This window comes from Verticillium nonalfalfae, assembly GCF_003724135.2.
Source record: "Verticillium nonalfalfae strain VnAa140/NRRL 66861 chromosome Unknown scaffold_45, whole genome shotgun sequence".
Taxonomy (NCBI): Eukaryota; Fungi; Ascomycota; class Sordariomycetes; order Glomerellales; family Plectosphaerellaceae; genus Verticillium; species Verticillium nonalfalfae.
This window is the reverse complement of record NW_021167270.1, coordinates 105,527-122,318: the sequence shown is the minus strand read 5'-3', so window position 1 is coordinate 122,318 and position 16,792 is coordinate 105,527. Positions and strand designations below refer to the sequence as shown.

Sequence of the window (16,792 nt, the reverse complement as noted above, 5' to 3'; positions counted from 1 at the left end):
CATCTCAGAAACAGATGAAGTGTCTTGGTCATAATGTGAGGTTTGTTCCGTCACAGGTCATATCCGTTGGACGTGGATCTGCTTTCTCTGGCATCTGCTCCCCGACACATTCGCCGTCTTGCTCTCGTGTCCGCGGCCCGTCGTAGAATTGTAATGTAGAGTTGTCTGATTGCAAAAATGGTGGAAACGTTGCCACTCATGGCCAGGGGATCGCAGACATGATATCTTCACGAGCCGAGGTGCCAAACCGCGCGCTCAACTTTAACCCCTTCTTCTGGTGCTTCATCTCATGCTTCTTCACAAGCAACTTCCACTGATGCTTCAACCTGGCTCGACTGCCTTCACAAGAGGAGCGAACACGTTCCATATGCCAGGTTGTCTAAAGTCACAATCGGCATGAGTAAGCGCGAAGGTGATCGTCATCTTGTTTTCCCACGTACGCAGCTAGGCTGTCCAGGTCATGCTCTCATCGAAACGTTCATTCGGTTCTTCGTTGGCCATCTCAAGCTGCGACTACCCGGGACTGATAGTCGCTAACTTGTGCTTAGAGGGTGTCCCTCGACAACTGCATCGACTAGTACATGGTCACGCTCTGCTGTTCGATTTTGAAGCTGTAGAGGGTGGTGAAATCTTAACTCGTGTCCTGGGTCTTCACCTCAAGAGACCTTACAACGCCTTGGTTTGCGTTCTTGTTTCTATGAAGAAAACCTAGAGAGACGGTGGTTGCTCCAATGTCAATCATATTCAAGCGTGTCGAACAGTCATATGAGAAGGGCTGCAAAATCTGCAATATAGCAAGGATGGCAACGACGGAAATCGCACGGGGGTCTTCTCGTAAAGCCACCGAGTCCGGGCCGAAAGAAATTTGTCCTTGCTTCGCCGTCCATCCATCCACCGAGGCCCAAGAATTGAGCATGCCAAAGGCGAACGATTCAAGACATGCAACATAGGTTTAGACGTCGTTGATATCACGAAATTTAAGATGCATGACACCTCTCAGGATCCATCTGTATCCGGTGACGCTAAACTCACAAACCAAGTCTTCCACCTGGCATTACACCACTCCAATTAATCCTTAGGAACAGTGGAAAGCCCTGAAGCGGATAATACGAGCCGACATTGTCGAGTCACAGGCACCACGCGCTGGATTCATGGATATAGCCGGAGCTGCAGTCATCTACGAAGACTGGGAGTTCGTGCTGACCTTCGGAAGACCTCTTCACTCTTCTGCAGACCGCAATCTCACTAGCTTGAGACTCAAGAAGACGCCTGATGAGAGAACTTCTTCAGGAACACCTTGATTATTTATCTACGTGTATAAGGTTACTAAACAGGCATCTGCGAAGGAACCAAAACGAGCGGCTTGGGGGGCTATTTTGGGAGTGCGAGATTGCAGAGGCTAACCAAGGGCAGCGAGCGGCTCTCTTAGATGCCAAGACTCAGCTTCCAGGTGATCTTCTATCATGTACCTGACAGCTGACTCTTTTCAATCCCTGTGGAAGCCCCCTCACTCTGCTCACAGCCTCTCTCTGATAGGACCTTTGACGAAAAGGGGACATCAGAACTACTATGGTTGTCTTGCGTCCTTGAGAATTTCGGAACCAGAAGTGAGGGAATGAACGATGTGCAAAGTAGGATAAATCATGTAGTACCGTCTCGTGGGTCTTCGCAATGTGGACACAACGTTGGGTTCTGTGCTAATAGGAGATTTTTAATCGTCGCTGGTATTATTCAAACTGGTAACCGACTAGTACAATGTTATGATGAGTATAGAGATGGGCTGATTACAGGATTCAAGTCTTTGTTACGTCGTCTAGACTTTGCTGGCTTGAACAAACATTTATCGGTCAAATATGGTCAAGTCAAATGTCTCTCGTATTCCCCCATGGCCAATACGGCATGCATTTGCCTGTGTTCATATTCACTCGCAGGTTTGCTATTAAAATCCAAGAACAAACTTGGAACGGGCTTCAAGGGAGTGATTTGATATGACACAGCTCGTAAGCATGTGTTGTTAGAGTGCCGAGTAGGTACGCACCCGGTAACGACCTGAATGGAACATGAACCTGGTACGAACACAGGCAGTCACCGGGATAGACAGTCCTGAGCACGTTCACGGCAAATAAAACGCGCGCAAATCCTGAGGTCTACGGATGAGCATGAGAATAAATTGTACAATCGGCGACAAATGTATACATCACAGAAGAGAAGGCCTTCGGCGTCGGCGCTAGCTTCCGACGAGGACTTTCCCCCGGCGCGGTGTCGACATGGGAATTGCAATGTTCTTGGACAATCATCAAGGACCGCGCACTCGGCGTCTACAGTCCCTCTCGGATTACTGAAGGTCCAGACAACCAACCAAGCGAGGAAGCCTGTCACAAAGGCATGCCCGTGCGTTCTGGTGGAGGTGTCGTTGCAGAGGAACCCACCGCATGCACATGTAGTTGTGCAGCCCCTCACATCACCAGTGACGTCAGCGGGCGATGAGGGAGCTACGACTCTGATCGTGAGGCACCTAGCGTGATCGTGGACCTGCAGATGGCGTACTTCACGAAAGAAGTGAGATGTGTTGAAAGATAAGGATTTCAGGTTGAGGTCTAAAGGCAGAGGGCGGAGACTCACCGCCAAATCGGCTGCAGCGTTCAGCGACGAACATTCTGCTGATCCCGTCCCAGCAAGCGCCCCAAACGCTGGCCGGTGGGAGCATGTCAACCTGGTCCGACTCCGACAGTGGCCCCACCGAGATCATCTCGCAGTCGGTCCACCAGGCTGCCCAGCCTCGCGGCTTGGCGGCCTGTGAATGGCTCTCCGGTCAGGGCCAAGAAGGCAGCGGAACGTGCGGACACATGCATTACAAGAAAGTAAGGAGACGCAGGACGGTCCCGTTAGGTAATCAGCGTACTGGAGCAATCAGAGGCTACCTTTCCACCAGCTGGCCATGTCAGCTCTGCGAATCAAGAACGGGCGGACGTTGGGGGGGGGTCAGCTCAGCGGAGCGCGACAGGGAAGTGAGGGTCCCCGGATCCCCGAGCGACGTCTGAAATTCGGCCTTTTCGTAAGGAGAATAGGGGGTGGTTTTCCGCGTGGTGTCGAGACGTGCACTCTCAAATCCATTGATCAAGCCATCGAACCTCGTGTGCCTCGTTCACTCTCACCTTTTCTGTCCCTTCCCGTCTCTTGTCTCTCGCCAAACCTCACCCGACGAACCGCCGTTCCTTTCTGTCTCGCTCGCTGACGCGTGGTCCTCCCGTCGCGATCCCCCCTTTCACGCGACCGAGTCCCCTTGAGCAGCATCTCCACTGCCCGTCGTCCCGAGACCACAACTCGCACACGCGCACACACACACACGCATCGCAGCACATGACGAACCAGGACCCTCTTCGCATCGCACACCCTCGTCGACGTCCCGGACTCAGCAGACTGCTCCGCAGCACACGGCCTGTCACCTGAATCGGCACTTGTACACGTGAGTCCCTCCGGCTGGTCTTCTTTCGTGTCCATGTCTGCTTGCTGCCCCCATCACACCCTAGCTTGCCACGATTTTTCTCATCGTGCAGCGACGGCCTCTCGTCGAGTGGATTCTGCGGAGCTCTCTGTCACATCCCCAGACTGGCGGGGAGGGGGGCCAGCGAGATGCAGAGAGGCAGAGGAGCTGGGGAAAAAAAAAAGACGGGGTGTTGGATGGCATCTGATCGAATGGTCGATTCCGTCACATCGTGTTCGATTCCCTGTCACATTTTCCTTTCTCCGTTTCCCCTTCCCCTCTGTGTGTCTGACTTTCCTGGCTTTCCTTGTCTCCCGACGCGCGCCAGTTGCCTGTCCTGGGCCCTCGAGACAGATGGTCGTTCGAGCGTGCACCAGGCGTGCAGCCTGGAAAAGGTTGTCCTCTGGGCACTTTCCAGGGAAGAGCAGTCTGCTGAGCCCTCTGGATGCTGAGCCCTCTGGGTGCTGTGTGAGCCTGCTGAGAGGTCGCCCAAGACACGGTGCCCCGCACCGGCCTTCGCTCAGCCTTACAGTGGTCTCTTGGCGCGTGGGACACCTCGCACTGTCCTTGGGCCTCCGCGCCTGGGACCTGCCCGTCCCGACTGATCTCTGAGATCTCGGAGAGAGGAGGAGAGACACTGACACACACACACTCAACGGTTCTGACGGCCCAACAGCCGTTATCTGGGACCACCGTGCGGCAGACAGTGTCCATCCGTGGAGCCCAGCGGTGCCTGCCCAGTGCCCACCCCCAACCCAGTGCTGCTGCCTTCCCTGCTGTCCTGCCCTGCCCTCCTGCTGTTGCTGTACGCTGACGCCTGCCTCCACCCAGATGCCGGTCGGACCCAGTTCCTGCTCAATCAGTCCCTGATTCACCCTTCAGCCAGCCTCTCAGCCTGTCTTTCTGCTTGTCGGCCTGCCTGCATCTTCGCTTCACATAAACGGCCGCATTCCTTTCGTTTCCTCTTCCACACCCCCCCCTTTCACAACCCCCAATCTTTCGAGCGGAAGGGAGCTGCTGCCATACAGCCCCATCGCCGCCCAAGATTCCCTCTTCACAGCCCGCCCGTCTTCCCTCCAACATCCCCCTTCGAACCCTGCCTTCTCGCTCGGACCAGGAACAGGCGACGTCATTGCTGGGTGCCCACCAGAGCCCCGACCCCGACTCTCCTCCCTCCCGCCGTCACGGCCGCGGCCACCAACACCAACACCATCACGGCCACGACTACGACCAAAAGGCCATTGCGTCCGGCTCCGAATCCTCTTGGACCGACACGGGCGACATTGCCGAGCAGCTCGGCGACGAGGATCCCCTGCGCTTCCAGCTCGACCACGACGCCGATGACGAGCTGCTCGCTGGCCTAGCACGACGACACACCAAGAGCCACAACCCGCAAAAGCGAGTCCGCATCCAGCCGCCCGCGGGACACGCCCATCGCTCCCCCTCGAGACCGGGCCCCGTTGACAAGGAGGCCATCGAGGTCCCTCGCATCCAGAAACCTCGTCCCACCCTCACCCTCCGCGCCCTCGGCTTCATCATGACCGGCGGACGCTCCGTCCATGGCCTCACCGGCAAGGCCCTGGTGTACTTCACCAGCATCTTCGTGTCATTAGGCGTCTTCCTCTTCGGATATGACCAGGGCGTCATGTCGGGAATCATCACGTACAACATGCCCCTCTGCTGACCCCATCCTCCTCGTTTCTGTCCACTGCTGACGACGCCCCACCTCTAGCGGCCCCTTCTTCAAGGCCTACTTCCACGATCCCTCGAGGGCCGAGGTCGGCACCATGGTGGCCATCCTCGAGATCGGCGCCTTCATCTCCTCCCTCATTGTCGGTCGCGTCGGTGATATCATAGGCCGCCGCAAGACCATTTTCTACGGCTCCATCATCTTCTTCGTCGGTGGTGCCCTCCAGACCATGGCCAACGGCATGCCCATGATGATGCTCGGCCGCATCATTGCCGGTTTCGGTGTCGGTGCCCTGTCGACGATCGTGCCCGTGTACCAGTCCGAGATCTCCCCTCCTCACAACCGTGGCAAGCTGGCCTGCATTGAGTTCTCGGGCAACATCATCGGCTACGCCACGTCGGTCTGGGTCGACTACTTCTGCGGCTTCATCCAGAGCGACATGTCCTGGCGTGTTCCGCTGATGATGCAGTGTGTCATGGGCGCCCTGCTCGGCTTCGGCAGCCTGATCATTGTCGAGTCGCCCCGATGGCTCCTCGATACGGACCGTGACGAAGAGGGCATCATTGTCATTGCTGACCTGTACGGCAAGGGTGACATTCACAACCCCAAGGCCCGTGAGGAGTTCCGTGAGATTAAGATGAATGTCCTGCTCCAGCGCCAGGAAGGCGAGCGTTCCTACGCCGAGATGTTCCGCCGCTACGGCACCCGTGTCTTCATCGCCATGTCCGCCCAGGGCCTGGCCCAGCTCAACGGCATCAACGTCATCTCGTACTACGCGCCCTACGTCTTTGAGTCGGCCGGCTGGGTCGGACAGGATGCTGTGCTGATGACCGGCATCAACGGCATCACGTACTTCCTGTCGACCATCCCCCCGTGGTACCTCGTCGACAGGTGGGGACGCCGGCCTATCCTGCTCAGCGGTGCCATCCTGATGGCTGTCTCCTTGTCGCTCATCTCGTACTTCATCTACCTCGACGTGTCGTGGACGCCGACGTGCGTCGTCATCTTCGTCATGATCTACAACGCAGCCTTTGGCTACTCGTGGGGTCCGATCCCCTGGCTGTACCCGCCCGAGATTCTGCCGCTCAGCATCCGTTCCAAGGGTGCCAGTCTGTCGACGGCCACCAACTGGGCGTTCAACTGGCTGGTCGGCGAGATGACCCCCATCCTGCAGGAATGGATCAAGTGGCGCATGTACCTGATCCACGCCTTCTTCTGCGTCGTCAGTTTCGTTGTCGGTGAGTGTATTCTGTTCTACAATGTCGTGCGCGCATGGACACTGACCGTCTCAAGTCTACTTTGTGTACCCCGAAACATGTGGTGTCCGTCTCGAGGAGATGGACTCGCTGTTTGGCGACGCCAGCACGGCCATTGGCACGCCGTCGATTCACGCCGCCGAGACAGGGTCGCTCATGCAGTACGGCTCGCCTGCATCGGCCATGCGCCCCGGCGTCGGTCCCGACCGCGCGATCCCAGGACTGTCGCTCGACCCGGCCGACGCCGCAGCCATCGATGGCAAGGCGTCGCACCTCGGCGGCGTCAACGACGCCGACGCCAGCAGCACCATCAGCGGCTGGGTGTCGCGCGTCGTCGGCCGCACCCGCGGCGACAGCAGTGCCGGCGGCGGACGATACGCGCCGGTCAACCAGACGGGCGACGGCGGGGACGAGAGGGACTAGCTGCCTTCCCATAATGGCGCTACACTGTTGCATTGCATATAGACGGCGGCATGGTGCTTTGCCTCGAGCTCATGATTTGCGTCAGAGGAAAGCGTGTGGATTGTGAGAGAATTGGAAAGAATAGATGGATGACGCCTGGTCGCTGCCAGTATTGGATATCACATGGCTATGTACGAGATACGGTTGGTAGATGCCGCCTTTCTGGGCTGGCTACTCGAATGAATGGTTTTAGCGTCAATCTCTGGATGCATCGTAGTGTGTTTTGGCCTGACCGTGTCGTCTATCGCGAGATGCCTTGCCGTTCAAAATGAGCAAGGTAAAGCATGGAAGACTTGACAGTGACCAAAGTGGCCCGTCGTCGAGAACCCTCACATAACTCGTCTTTCAGTCGCCTGATCAAGTCACTTCCCTGACATACTGTTTTGAAGGCCTGCTACGAAATCTGAATCCCGAGAGGTGCTACGCTTGGGTGATTTTGCTCCTGATCATGTGCTGATCAATTTGGACACCGAGCGAGACAAATATAAAACCCTCAACCCACCAAACCTGTTCTACGCAGCGCGGATCGATCCCACACGAATACGCATCATCTTGAGAGGCAAAGTTGGGCCTCGCCTACCAATTTCATGGCACATTTGTGATCAACATGGAGAGTATCGGCAAAAGAGTTCAGGACCGAGTCGGTCCCTACATCTCTGCCGTCGGTTCTCGATTTCATCACCGCCCGCCCTTCAGAAGCGAATCTTTTTCTGTCTCCCCCTCTTGTCTCCCCCTCTCCGGCTGCCGGACTCGAACTCGGAGGGTGGTGGGGGGTTTTGGATTTGGTTCTGATGACGGTGGAACGGTTTGTTCGGCGACGTATACGGCTCGGCCACGGTGGCTTTTTTTTCGGTTGTCGGTGGGAGGAACAGGACAAAGGTTGCTTATGAAGGGCAATGAGGAGTCTGCTGTTGGCCGTCAGGGTGTTGTCGAGGTCATGGTGTGCTGGCCAGCCACAAAGCATATATCCCCCCCCCCCCCCAGACATGGTGTTGCGACCTCGAACGCGCGCCACGCCACTAGGCTGCACGCTGTCCAAGATGATCACGCCCTTCCAAGAATGGTGAAAGTGCATTAGCTGACGTCTCGCGGTTCATCTGTCGACTTCTCTTGCAAGCTGATGAAAGAGAAAAGCCAGTCCATGCCCCGCGCCTTTACGTCCCCTCCTTACATTCCATCCCCCCTCCCTCCGATTCCGCCCCCGACCTGGTTGATCCCCGTTCCCTTGACCGTGTGGTCGCTCGGCCGCGCGGCGCTCTCGTAGACGATATTCGTCGGCGCCCGGCCGAGCGCCGTCCACTCGCCCCGAAAGCCGACATACGACAGGCGCGTGACGTCGTCGTCGCCGGCGGAGAAGTTGTCCGGGAAGAAGAGCGTCAGGCGGCGGACCTTGCCGAAGAGGGCGCGCCGCACGGGGATCTCCTGCACGTCGGACGTCTGCGCGAGCTCAAACGTCTGCGTCGGCGGGCTGTCCTCGGCCGACGCGAAGTCGAGGTCGTCGCGATTGAGGAAGACGTGCAGGGTGCGCGGCGCCGAGGGCGCCGGGGACGTGCGGAGGAGGAGGGCGTGGAGCTTGACCTGGGCGGTGAATCTGGGTTGTCCCTCTTTCGTCAGCATGGTTCTCAGGATCCGACATGGTGAAAGCACCGCGGCTTTTTCTTGCGGGGGAGGGGGGGGGGACACATGTTCGCGCGATGCAACGCGGAGTGGCAAAGCTCGCTGGACAACTCACGGCACGGTCATGAGCAGCTGCTCATCGGCGTCGCTCTCGAGTTCGACGTCCACGCTGAGCCGGTCGGCCCAAGTCTTCTTCACTATGGCTCGTCCGCTGTCGGGCACGGCCTCGTTGAGCGTCGTGATCTCGTCAAAGTTGATCTGCTGGTACAGCGAGTGCTGCAACGCCGGCGTGATGTCGTCTGAATGGTCGTGCTCGTGGCCATGGTGGTCATCGCCACCGTGGCTATGATGCTCGTGCGAGCAGGACATGGTGCTTGGTACGACTTTCGTTCGAGGTGCGTCTTCTGTCGGTGAAATGACAATGGTACACTGGATGTCTTCATCTGTGGACGTGAGGTTACTGATGAAGGGTCACGACGTTGGATGAGGTTGGCGGGGAACGGTTGTGAGTGGATCGTTTGCCACGGACCCAGTTTCCTCGTCAAGACGACTAACTGCTCAGCTTGCGAACATGGAAGTAGCCCGGCATAGATCATCATATTTCCACCCCTGTGGTAGTCACCACAACCATGCAGGTCATTCTATGCAATCTCACATTTCTCCCCTTATGGGTATCTCAAGACTACGCCTACACAAACCAACTCCAAGGTCCCTGCATCCTAAAATCCACCCCTCCGCTTCGCCTTCTTCTTTCCCTGCGGCCGCCGCCCATGTATTCCTGGCACTGTCTGCGACATGATCATGGCCGGCGCCAGTTGCGATGAGCCCAGCACCTGCGATGACGGCAACAGTGGCCGGAATGCAATCTGCGGCTGCTGCGAAAGGGCCGGCGGCAAGGCCAGCGAGCGAGCCGGCATGGACGGCGAGGAAGGTAGCCGGGGCATCTGAGACGACGTTGCAAGATCCTGGGTCGCAGACCGTGAAGACCCGTCCATGATGCGGCTACGCTTCTGTCGCCTCGATTCTATCCGCTGGAATCGACTTCGGACGGCCTCCAACCGCTGAGATGAGGCCATCAGTACGCTCGACTGATATCCCTGCATGGGCACGCCACGCTCTTCTGGCCAGTACGAAAGGACTGGATGAGGTGGACCCGCAATCTTGGCCTCCTTGTTGACGTGACGGGCGAGCATGCTGAGCCGCTGCAGCGCGCCCGGGACACTCTTCTCCTGAGACGCTGGCTGTGATGTGTGAGATTGAGAGCTCTCAGGCTGTGAGCTCTCGAAATGCGACGAAGGGCCGGGCGATGCAGAGGCCGTGGCGCGGGGTGTCGGATAGACCGTCCGCTGCGAAGACCCCGCTTGCGTTGGTTGTTTCGGCCCTTTCGGTTCTGGCACCCATGTTGTGAGCCCGTCGTAGGTTTCGGATGAGGTAAAATCAAAAGCCATAACACCGACTAGGGACCTTATCGAGGCCTCGACTGTTTCTGCCAGCGCGAGCCGTCTCGAGATCTGTGCCTCGACTGAGGCATCTGTGGCCGGCCAAAGCTCTTCGCAATGTCGCCGCAAAGCTGAAAAGGAGAGAGTGGCATCCACGGGTAGGCCAAAAAAGCGAGCTGCCGTTGACTGGATGACAATCCGCTGGTCGTTGAGACTATAAAATTCATGTAATCGCGCATCCCAAATTTCTTCGTCGGCCTCGTCGATCGGAGGAGCCTCCATTGCGGGCTGATAGTCTCGCCTGTTCATGTCAGTATTTGTTTGCATCAAGATCGCTGCGTGTCAATCTTACAATGTGCTCAGCGGCAGCTGTTGGTCCTCCATACCGAGGCATTGTGCCACTGCCCGATGGATTAGGTCGAAGCCTTGGAATGAGCCTTTAGCCTCAACCCTTCGACTCTCCATCGCCACCGTCTCCATCGAAACTCCCACGCGGAAGAACAGCAGGTCAACGCCCTCAACCTTGCTCCTTGGCCAACGTCGTGCGGAGCCCGGACCATCCTGTATGAGTGCCAGGTCCCCGCCAGCTCCTTGCCTGAGTCGGAAGAGTTCGTCCATCTCGCCAAAGGCGTCTGGCACTGCGAAGACTTCGGCAAGCTGCTGGATAAAAGCTGTTCTTCGCTGATTCACAATCTTTCTCTTCTTTCCCGTCACCTTGAGCGTGTCAGGAAGGCGAACGTCATCGTGAGAACCAGATGTGGCCACCACCAGCGAGCAGTTCAAACCAAGATCTTGATTTAGAACAAAGAGTTGCCAGAAATGGTCCTCACGGTCCATGTGTGCTGCGCCGGGGCCCGTCGAGGGCGTGGAGGCGGTCAAGGTGGCTGGTGCGAGGCAAAAAGTCTGCATTTCGAGGCCATTCTCATCCTCTCCTTGGCCAATGCCTGGTACGCGGACCATGTGATGCTGAAATTGAGGCAGGCTCGTCGTCTCGTGTGCGCCGAAGGCGTAAATATCAATATCAGGATTGCGGCTCGAATGCAAGCAAACAAGGCTAGCATCGTCGCCGAGGCTTGACCAGCCATGGTGCACCTTCAGCTTCAGGAATCGATTGTTGGCGCTCCGTAGGTGGGCGCACGATAGGAGAATCCTGGGTCCACTCGCAGTCTGACCAGCTGCCACTGGCGGGGAAATCTCGATCCAGAACAGGCTTGTAGTCGTCAGGACGAATATTTGGCGCTGGTTGGCAGGGTTTTGTTTGACATCCAGGATCAAGTCTTTGGGCGTGGTCCGTACCGGACAGTCGAGAATGGCTGATGTGACAGTTCGCAAGTCAACAAGTGCAAGTTGTTTTTGACTCCAAACAATGAAAGCTGTGGCTCGCGAGGAAGCGCTTGGGGGAATGCCTCCGGAGTCCACCGCTGCCACCAGCGCAGCGTCCCAGTGATTCCAGTCTGACCCGGAAGCGCCGATCCACAATATGCCGTGCGTCGCCGCCAGCATTGTCGTTTCGGTCTGTGTTGGTGCAACGTCGAGTATCCCCTGCTCAATGTGGCCGTGAAATCGAAGATTGGCCTCCAATCCGGGGCGCGTGACTTTGAACCGGCCCTGCATCTCCCACACGTACCAATATCCAAAGTCGTCTACCACGGCTAAAAGTTCCGGCTTGCCCTCCGACCCCGGACAGTAAGAAAAATCAGCATGTGGGCGACCTCCAGTGTCGTGATCCGAGACCACCATGATAGGCTTTGGATCGATTCGTGAGGGCCGTTCGCGATCCTCTCCCACGCCTGAATGTTCCCTAGCCACAGGAATCGTCCGATACTGTGGCTTGAGGACCGTTGTTGCCAGTTTCTTCTGCACAATGATGTAGCGTGAAGGCTCACTGCCCACCAAGCTCATTGCTGCCTTGACCTGTGAGATGGGACTGTCATCGTGCGCCCAGTGGGCCACCTCGTCGACGTCGTCGGCGTCAAGGTGTAGTCGATGGAGTGCAGGGCTCTGATGCGTGCCCCAGCGCCACGTCGAGTCTCGAAGAGCACTGAGGCGCAAGAGCTGTCCGGATTCGCCTGCAGCCATGGCGATGACAGGTCTGACACGCGGGCGTCGGGGATCCGTAAGATTGGCCATCTGGCCGATCGCCAGGAGAGGATGATTTGCAGACCGCGTGGCTTCATTGGACTCGCACATGAGATCTGAAAGGAGATCGGACATGCCGGTGAATGCCTCTGGGTGCGTGCCGGCCAGCCATCGCTTGTGCTGTTTCTGAAGATCCCAGCTGATGGCGTTTGGCTTGACCGTTGTCGATGAAGGGTACCACACATCTGGCTGTTTCACGATGTGAAAGTTGGGTGCTGCCACTCGATCAGCAGTTGCTCCGTACTGCGGAGTGGTAATAACCACCTACCTTGGCTTGTAGCCCTGCTCGCATGAAGCGTCGGCACGCCATCGTCAGTCCCTTCATAGGGCAAGAGAGTGATCCGCGTGGGACCATAAACGCGGTCCCTCTCATCCACGGGCGCAGCCATCCGACCTGCGTGAGTCATTCAAGTCCAAGCCGGCGCGGTGCGATTCCAAAACCCTCCTTCTCATATCGTGAAGATGAATGAGTCGTCGGCGGCGCATGATTGGGCGAATGAGGACCGGCAGAGCGAGTGTCGGTCGACAGCCCGCAGCGAGAGTTCGTTGCTGGCTACCTAGGCAGGCGGATGGCACCGGACTCGAAGAAGGGTTGGCATGCGTAGCCGGCTGATGGGTCGTCAGGACGGAGGGACGACAAGTCCAGAATATCAAAATGAAGTTGGATGAGCGAACGGGTTCGGAAAATGATTTGCCAGACCAAGGTCCCCCTGTCGTTCCATGTCGAAGAGAAATTCTGCAGCTTGGGACCCATCGCCGGCCGGCGGCAGAAAATCCGGGGACGCCGTAGATTAAGCGTCAGACGGGCAAGGCAGGTGCCACCGCCACGCAGCTGAGAACAGCAGGCGCGACAGACCCCACCACTTTAGCACCTGCCACTGGCGCACCTTACCTGAGCAAGCTTAGGTACCTACCTTAGCCAGCACATACCCAGTACGCGTTTTCCATCGGTCTCAACAACAAGAGTGAGACGCTCAGTCCCGCTCTTCCAGCTCCTTCTCGTTCATCCAGGCGCGCGCGACATCGTGTCAAACCATGATATAGAATGCCGCCTCCCGCCGATGAACGCAAAGAGAAGCAGGCCGCTGCCCAGCAGGCCGTAGATATTTTGCACGAGATCGCGACCATCCTCGTCAGTGCGCCCCATCTCCGTCTCAGTGCTCTCGGGCGCCAACCCCCCTCCTGCCCTCCCCCACGCCAACCTCAGGCCTGACTAACGCATAGTAGAATTGCCAGCTCGACCGCCGGACGTTATCGATCTGCATCTCCATGATTGAGAATGGCGTGAACCCCGAAGCGCTTGCTGTGAGCTGTTGCCCTGCCTACTATGAAATGACCATGCCCCCCAATGTACTAGGCACTGACGTGAGAGGTAGACGGTCGTCAAGGAGCTGAGGAAAGAAGCTCAGGAGGTCGAGTTGGACATGAAGGCCAAGGAGGCCAGTCAGAGGAGAAAGTGAACGACCACGGGTGCAGTTGGAGTTGGAGAAACCGTGACCTGCCAGCGCAACGCATTACAACCAGTCACTGGGCGCAGCGGTAACATCGTGACGAAGAAGAGTAAGATGCTGGCAAGCTAAGCTGCCACCTTTATGTAACGCCACATGACCAAATGTTCCTCCCTGAGCGAAAATTCCGTCGCCGTATCACGCATGTAACCACTCTGCCCCAGCCAAGCCATACCAACGCCCAAGCCAGAGAAGACCGGCATATGAGAAGTCCATATCCCCATTCATACATCCGCCCTAGGATATGTCTCATTCCAGTCATGATGCAAAAAACATTGCAGAGGGAAAGAAAAAGCACGCAAACACCGTGATCCAGATCTCTAACAAGGACCCCTTGCCTTTCGTGTACGTTGAACCGTAGCTTAATACTCAGCGGTGTCCGAAGAGCACTATTTCGTTCTCGTCGTCTTCCTCCTCTTCATCGTCCACGTCGTCGTCATCGTCGTCGTCGCCACCAGCATCGTCCGAAAGGGACTCCACGTCGTCCTCTTCCTCATCAGATGACCGGTGAAAACGGGTGCCCCATAGGCCGAGCATGTCTTCATCAGAGTCATCGGCATCGTCTGCATCATGTACAGCTGTTCCCTCGGGCACGGGCACGGCCAACCCCGGCGGCAGGGGCGGCGATGCGGACCTTGCCAATCGATCAGGCAGCGGTACGGCATGCCGTAGCTGCACGCCCGTCAGAGAAGAGTGGCGCCGTCTAGGTGTGCCTGGTACATCCACGGCGCCCAATGAGCCAGTCGACTCGGCAAGAGGGTTCGCCGGCGGATGTCCGGTGGCGTCTTCTGGAAATGGACTGTTCTCCAGTCGAATCTGCGCCGTATTGTACGAGTTGCATATGGCGCATTTCAGTCCGAGCCAGTGATAAGGGACGGTGCTTTTGCCGCTGCAGTCGTTGCACAGAATCACGGCACGAGTGTTGCGCAGCTCCAAGGGCATGGGCTGGCTGAGGATAGATAGCTCCAGCTGCCTGAACTGGCTCTGCATGTTCAGGAGGCTGCGGTTGCAGATGGGACACTTGTAGGAGCTCTGCATATGCTGGTCATAGCATTTGGCGTGAATACTGTGACCGCAAACCATGAAGACAACGGGCCTCGGAGAGGTAAACATGTACTCGCCACAAATCGGGCAGTCGCAGTCGGTAGACCGCTCGATACACTTGTGTGAGTCTTGAATAGAGATGGAGATGCAGGCGCAGCATTTCTGGGAGCCACATGGTTAGCTGATGATGGCAGAGACAAACAACATGAGCGCAGCACACCTTGCAGTGAAAGAAGTCCTTTCCCAGGCCCCGGCCACGCCGACAGATGCCGCAATCGCTGCAGTGGTAGATGCTCTTGTTAGGATTATTGTCCCACAGCTTGCAAATGTTGCAATAGTAATGAGCCGAGACCTCGCCGCAGTTGAAGCAGGCCTCACCAGCCTTCTGCGGACAGGCGCACACCATACACAGCATGTTCCTGGTATCCTTCCTGATAAGGGCGTGTTTCTCGGCGGCGTCGTGACAGAAGCGGCATGTGTACCAACGGTCGCAAGTCGAGCACTGAAGCTTGACGTTGCGAGCATAGTGTTGGCATCCGAGCTGCTGTGGCTGCGATAATATGTCTTCGATGATCTCGGGCGTTGCGTCTTTCGGGAAGCGAGCGGGCACAAAGGTCGGCTTGATGTCGTCGGCCGAGAGTTCAAACTTTTCTGCTGTTGCCGGGTCGCCAGGGGCTGATTGCCAGAACTTTAAAGAGTCGAGGGCGCCGACAGGGACAATCTGTTCGAGAGCTTCGCCCGCCGTCAGCCCCAGCAAAGAGCCTCCGACAGAAGCAGCCGCGGCCGGCGTGGTGGTGATAGCGGGATGGGCAGTGGGGATCGAGGAGCTGGCGGTCGCGCCGACAGTGGCGACGTTGGTGGATGCGTAGGCATCAACATCCGCGGTCTGTGATCGACGATAACCTTCCATCAAGGCCTCGTGCATCAGGCGGGCCTTCTCTTCCGCGGGCAGACCATCTTGGGCTTGAATGGCGATCAAACGCCTTCGCAGTGAGCCCATGCCATCGTCCTCTGGCAACGAGGACGGCGGCTTGGGCGGCGGCGAGGGTGTTGCGTAATTGTAGGGCAGCATGGCTGCTGGTGACTGAACTATGGCATCGGGACGACGAGCTTGTTCCAAAATGTCAGTGGAGATGGTGGCTGCGGCAAGAGGGCTGGTTGTGGTGGTGGTGGTGTTGGTGGGGGGGTCGATGTCGTGAGGCGTGATGACAGGCACGGCAATCGGTTCTGTTGAAGCTCGGAGGGGTCGGTGTCGGATTTGGCTGGGAGGCTGCTGCAGCTGGTCTAGGGTGGACGGCTCCGGCAGCGGGGCCTCATTGTCATTGACCTGGTCTGGAGCTGGGTCGTTCACATGCTGATTCTGTTGCGGAAACCCCAAGAAGGCCAGGTGCTCCGCCAGGCTTCGTCTAGGGTCCGCCACATTGACAGGCTCTTCGTCTGGAGTGTTCCTTCGCTGTCCAATCTCCGAGAGCCGTCGAGCCTGCCGAATGACTGGATTGATGATGAAGTCGGCGACCAGAGAAGACATGGAGAGAGCCTGGGCTCAGTCAGGTACAAGGAACCTTGAACGAAGGGGGTTGTGGGGTGCCCTCGGGTGCTGACAAGAGGTATCGGGTACTCGGCGCTACAAGGTCGGTCGAGAAAGGTCCCGATCACAACAGCTGGCCGCGCACTGTGGCATGGATTGAGCTGGATGATAAAAGGAAACCAAGAAGCACTTCTCAGCAATACTAGCTTTGGCAGTGACGAGAGGGAATAGTACAGATCGGAATCGAGGAGAACTCAAAGGGAGCGGTCGCGAGATCGTCAGAACATAACCGACCCCTCGCCAGAAGTCCAGACAAAGGCGGGGGGATGGATATATGGATTTGGGGGTCAGAGGCTGGGGGGTAGGTTCGGGTCAGGCCAGGCCCGGGAGGCAAAAGTCTGGTGATCGTTTCTGGGCGAGGGGACCAGCTGTCCGCATGACATAAGGGCATTCAGTATGTTCTCTCGCGTTTCTGCTTTTACAGTGTCTCTACCGCCTGCTTTGGGACTGGCTCACGCTCGACTCATGTCTGTGAACGTCCGACTCGCTCTGTGCTACCCCTAGTAGCAGCCCTTTTCGTAGATCGTCGAACTGTGGCTGCTAGTCAATCGACGCCACAGCGTGC

General features: G+C 57.4%; 5 protein-coding genes across 5 annotated transcripts; 2 read left to right on the top strand and 3 right to left on the bottom strand.

The window, feature by feature from the left end:
* Nucleotides 1–4,315: 4,315 nt before the first annotated feature.
* On the top strand, nucleotides 4,316–6,853 carry D7B24_006407 (uncharacterized protein; the record flags this gene model as incomplete). The annotated part of the gene is made up of 4 exons (XM_028640538.1): nucleotides 4,316–4,346; nucleotides 4,495–5,146; nucleotides 5,217–6,412; nucleotides 6,468–6,853. The coding sequence occupies 4 exons, from the start codon at nucleotides 4,316–4,318 to the stop codon at nucleotides 6,851–6,853; spliced, it is 2,265 nt and encodes a 754-aa protein (XP_028495289.1).
* Nucleotides 6,854–8,059: 1,206 nt separating this feature from the next.
* D7B24_006406 (uncharacterized protein) lies at nucleotides 8,060–8,878 on the bottom strand (the record flags this gene model as incomplete). The annotated part of the gene is made up of 2 exons (XM_028640537.1): nucleotides 8,060–8,483; nucleotides 8,625–8,878. 2 exons carry the CDS (start codon nucleotides 8,876–8,878, stop codon nucleotides 8,060–8,062), a joined length of 678 nt encoding a protein of 225 aa, XP_028495288.1.
* A 350-nt stretch (nucleotides 8,879–9,228) lies between these two features.
* On the bottom strand, nucleotides 9,229–12,412 carry D7B24_006405 (uncharacterized protein; the record flags this gene model as incomplete). The annotated part of the gene is made up of 3 exons (XM_028640536.1): nucleotides 9,229–10,249; nucleotides 10,301–12,276; nucleotides 12,356–12,412. The coding sequence occupies 3 exons, from the start codon at nucleotides 12,410–12,412 to the stop codon at nucleotides 9,229–9,231; spliced, it is 3,054 nt and encodes a 1,017-aa protein (XP_028495287.1).
* A 720-nt stretch (nucleotides 12,413–13,132) lies between these two features.
* Nucleotides 13,133–13,547, top strand: D7B24_006404 (uncharacterized protein; the record flags this gene model as incomplete). Its single annotated transcript, XM_028640535.1, has 3 exons — nucleotides 13,133–13,219; nucleotides 13,315–13,392; nucleotides 13,464–13,547. 3 exons carry the CDS (start codon nucleotides 13,133–13,135, stop codon nucleotides 13,545–13,547), a joined length of 249 nt encoding a protein of 82 aa, XP_028495286.1.
* Nucleotides 13,548–13,964: 417 nt separating this feature from the next.
* D7B24_006403 (uncharacterized protein) lies at nucleotides 13,965–16,167 on the bottom strand (the record flags this gene model as incomplete). The annotated part of the gene is made up of 2 exons (XM_028640534.1): nucleotides 13,965–14,801; nucleotides 14,860–16,167. The coding sequence occupies 2 exons, from the start codon at nucleotides 16,165–16,167 to the stop codon at nucleotides 13,965–13,967; spliced, it is 2,145 nt and encodes a 714-aa protein (XP_028495285.1).
* Between the last annotated feature and the right edge of the window lie 625 nt (nucleotides 16,168–16,792).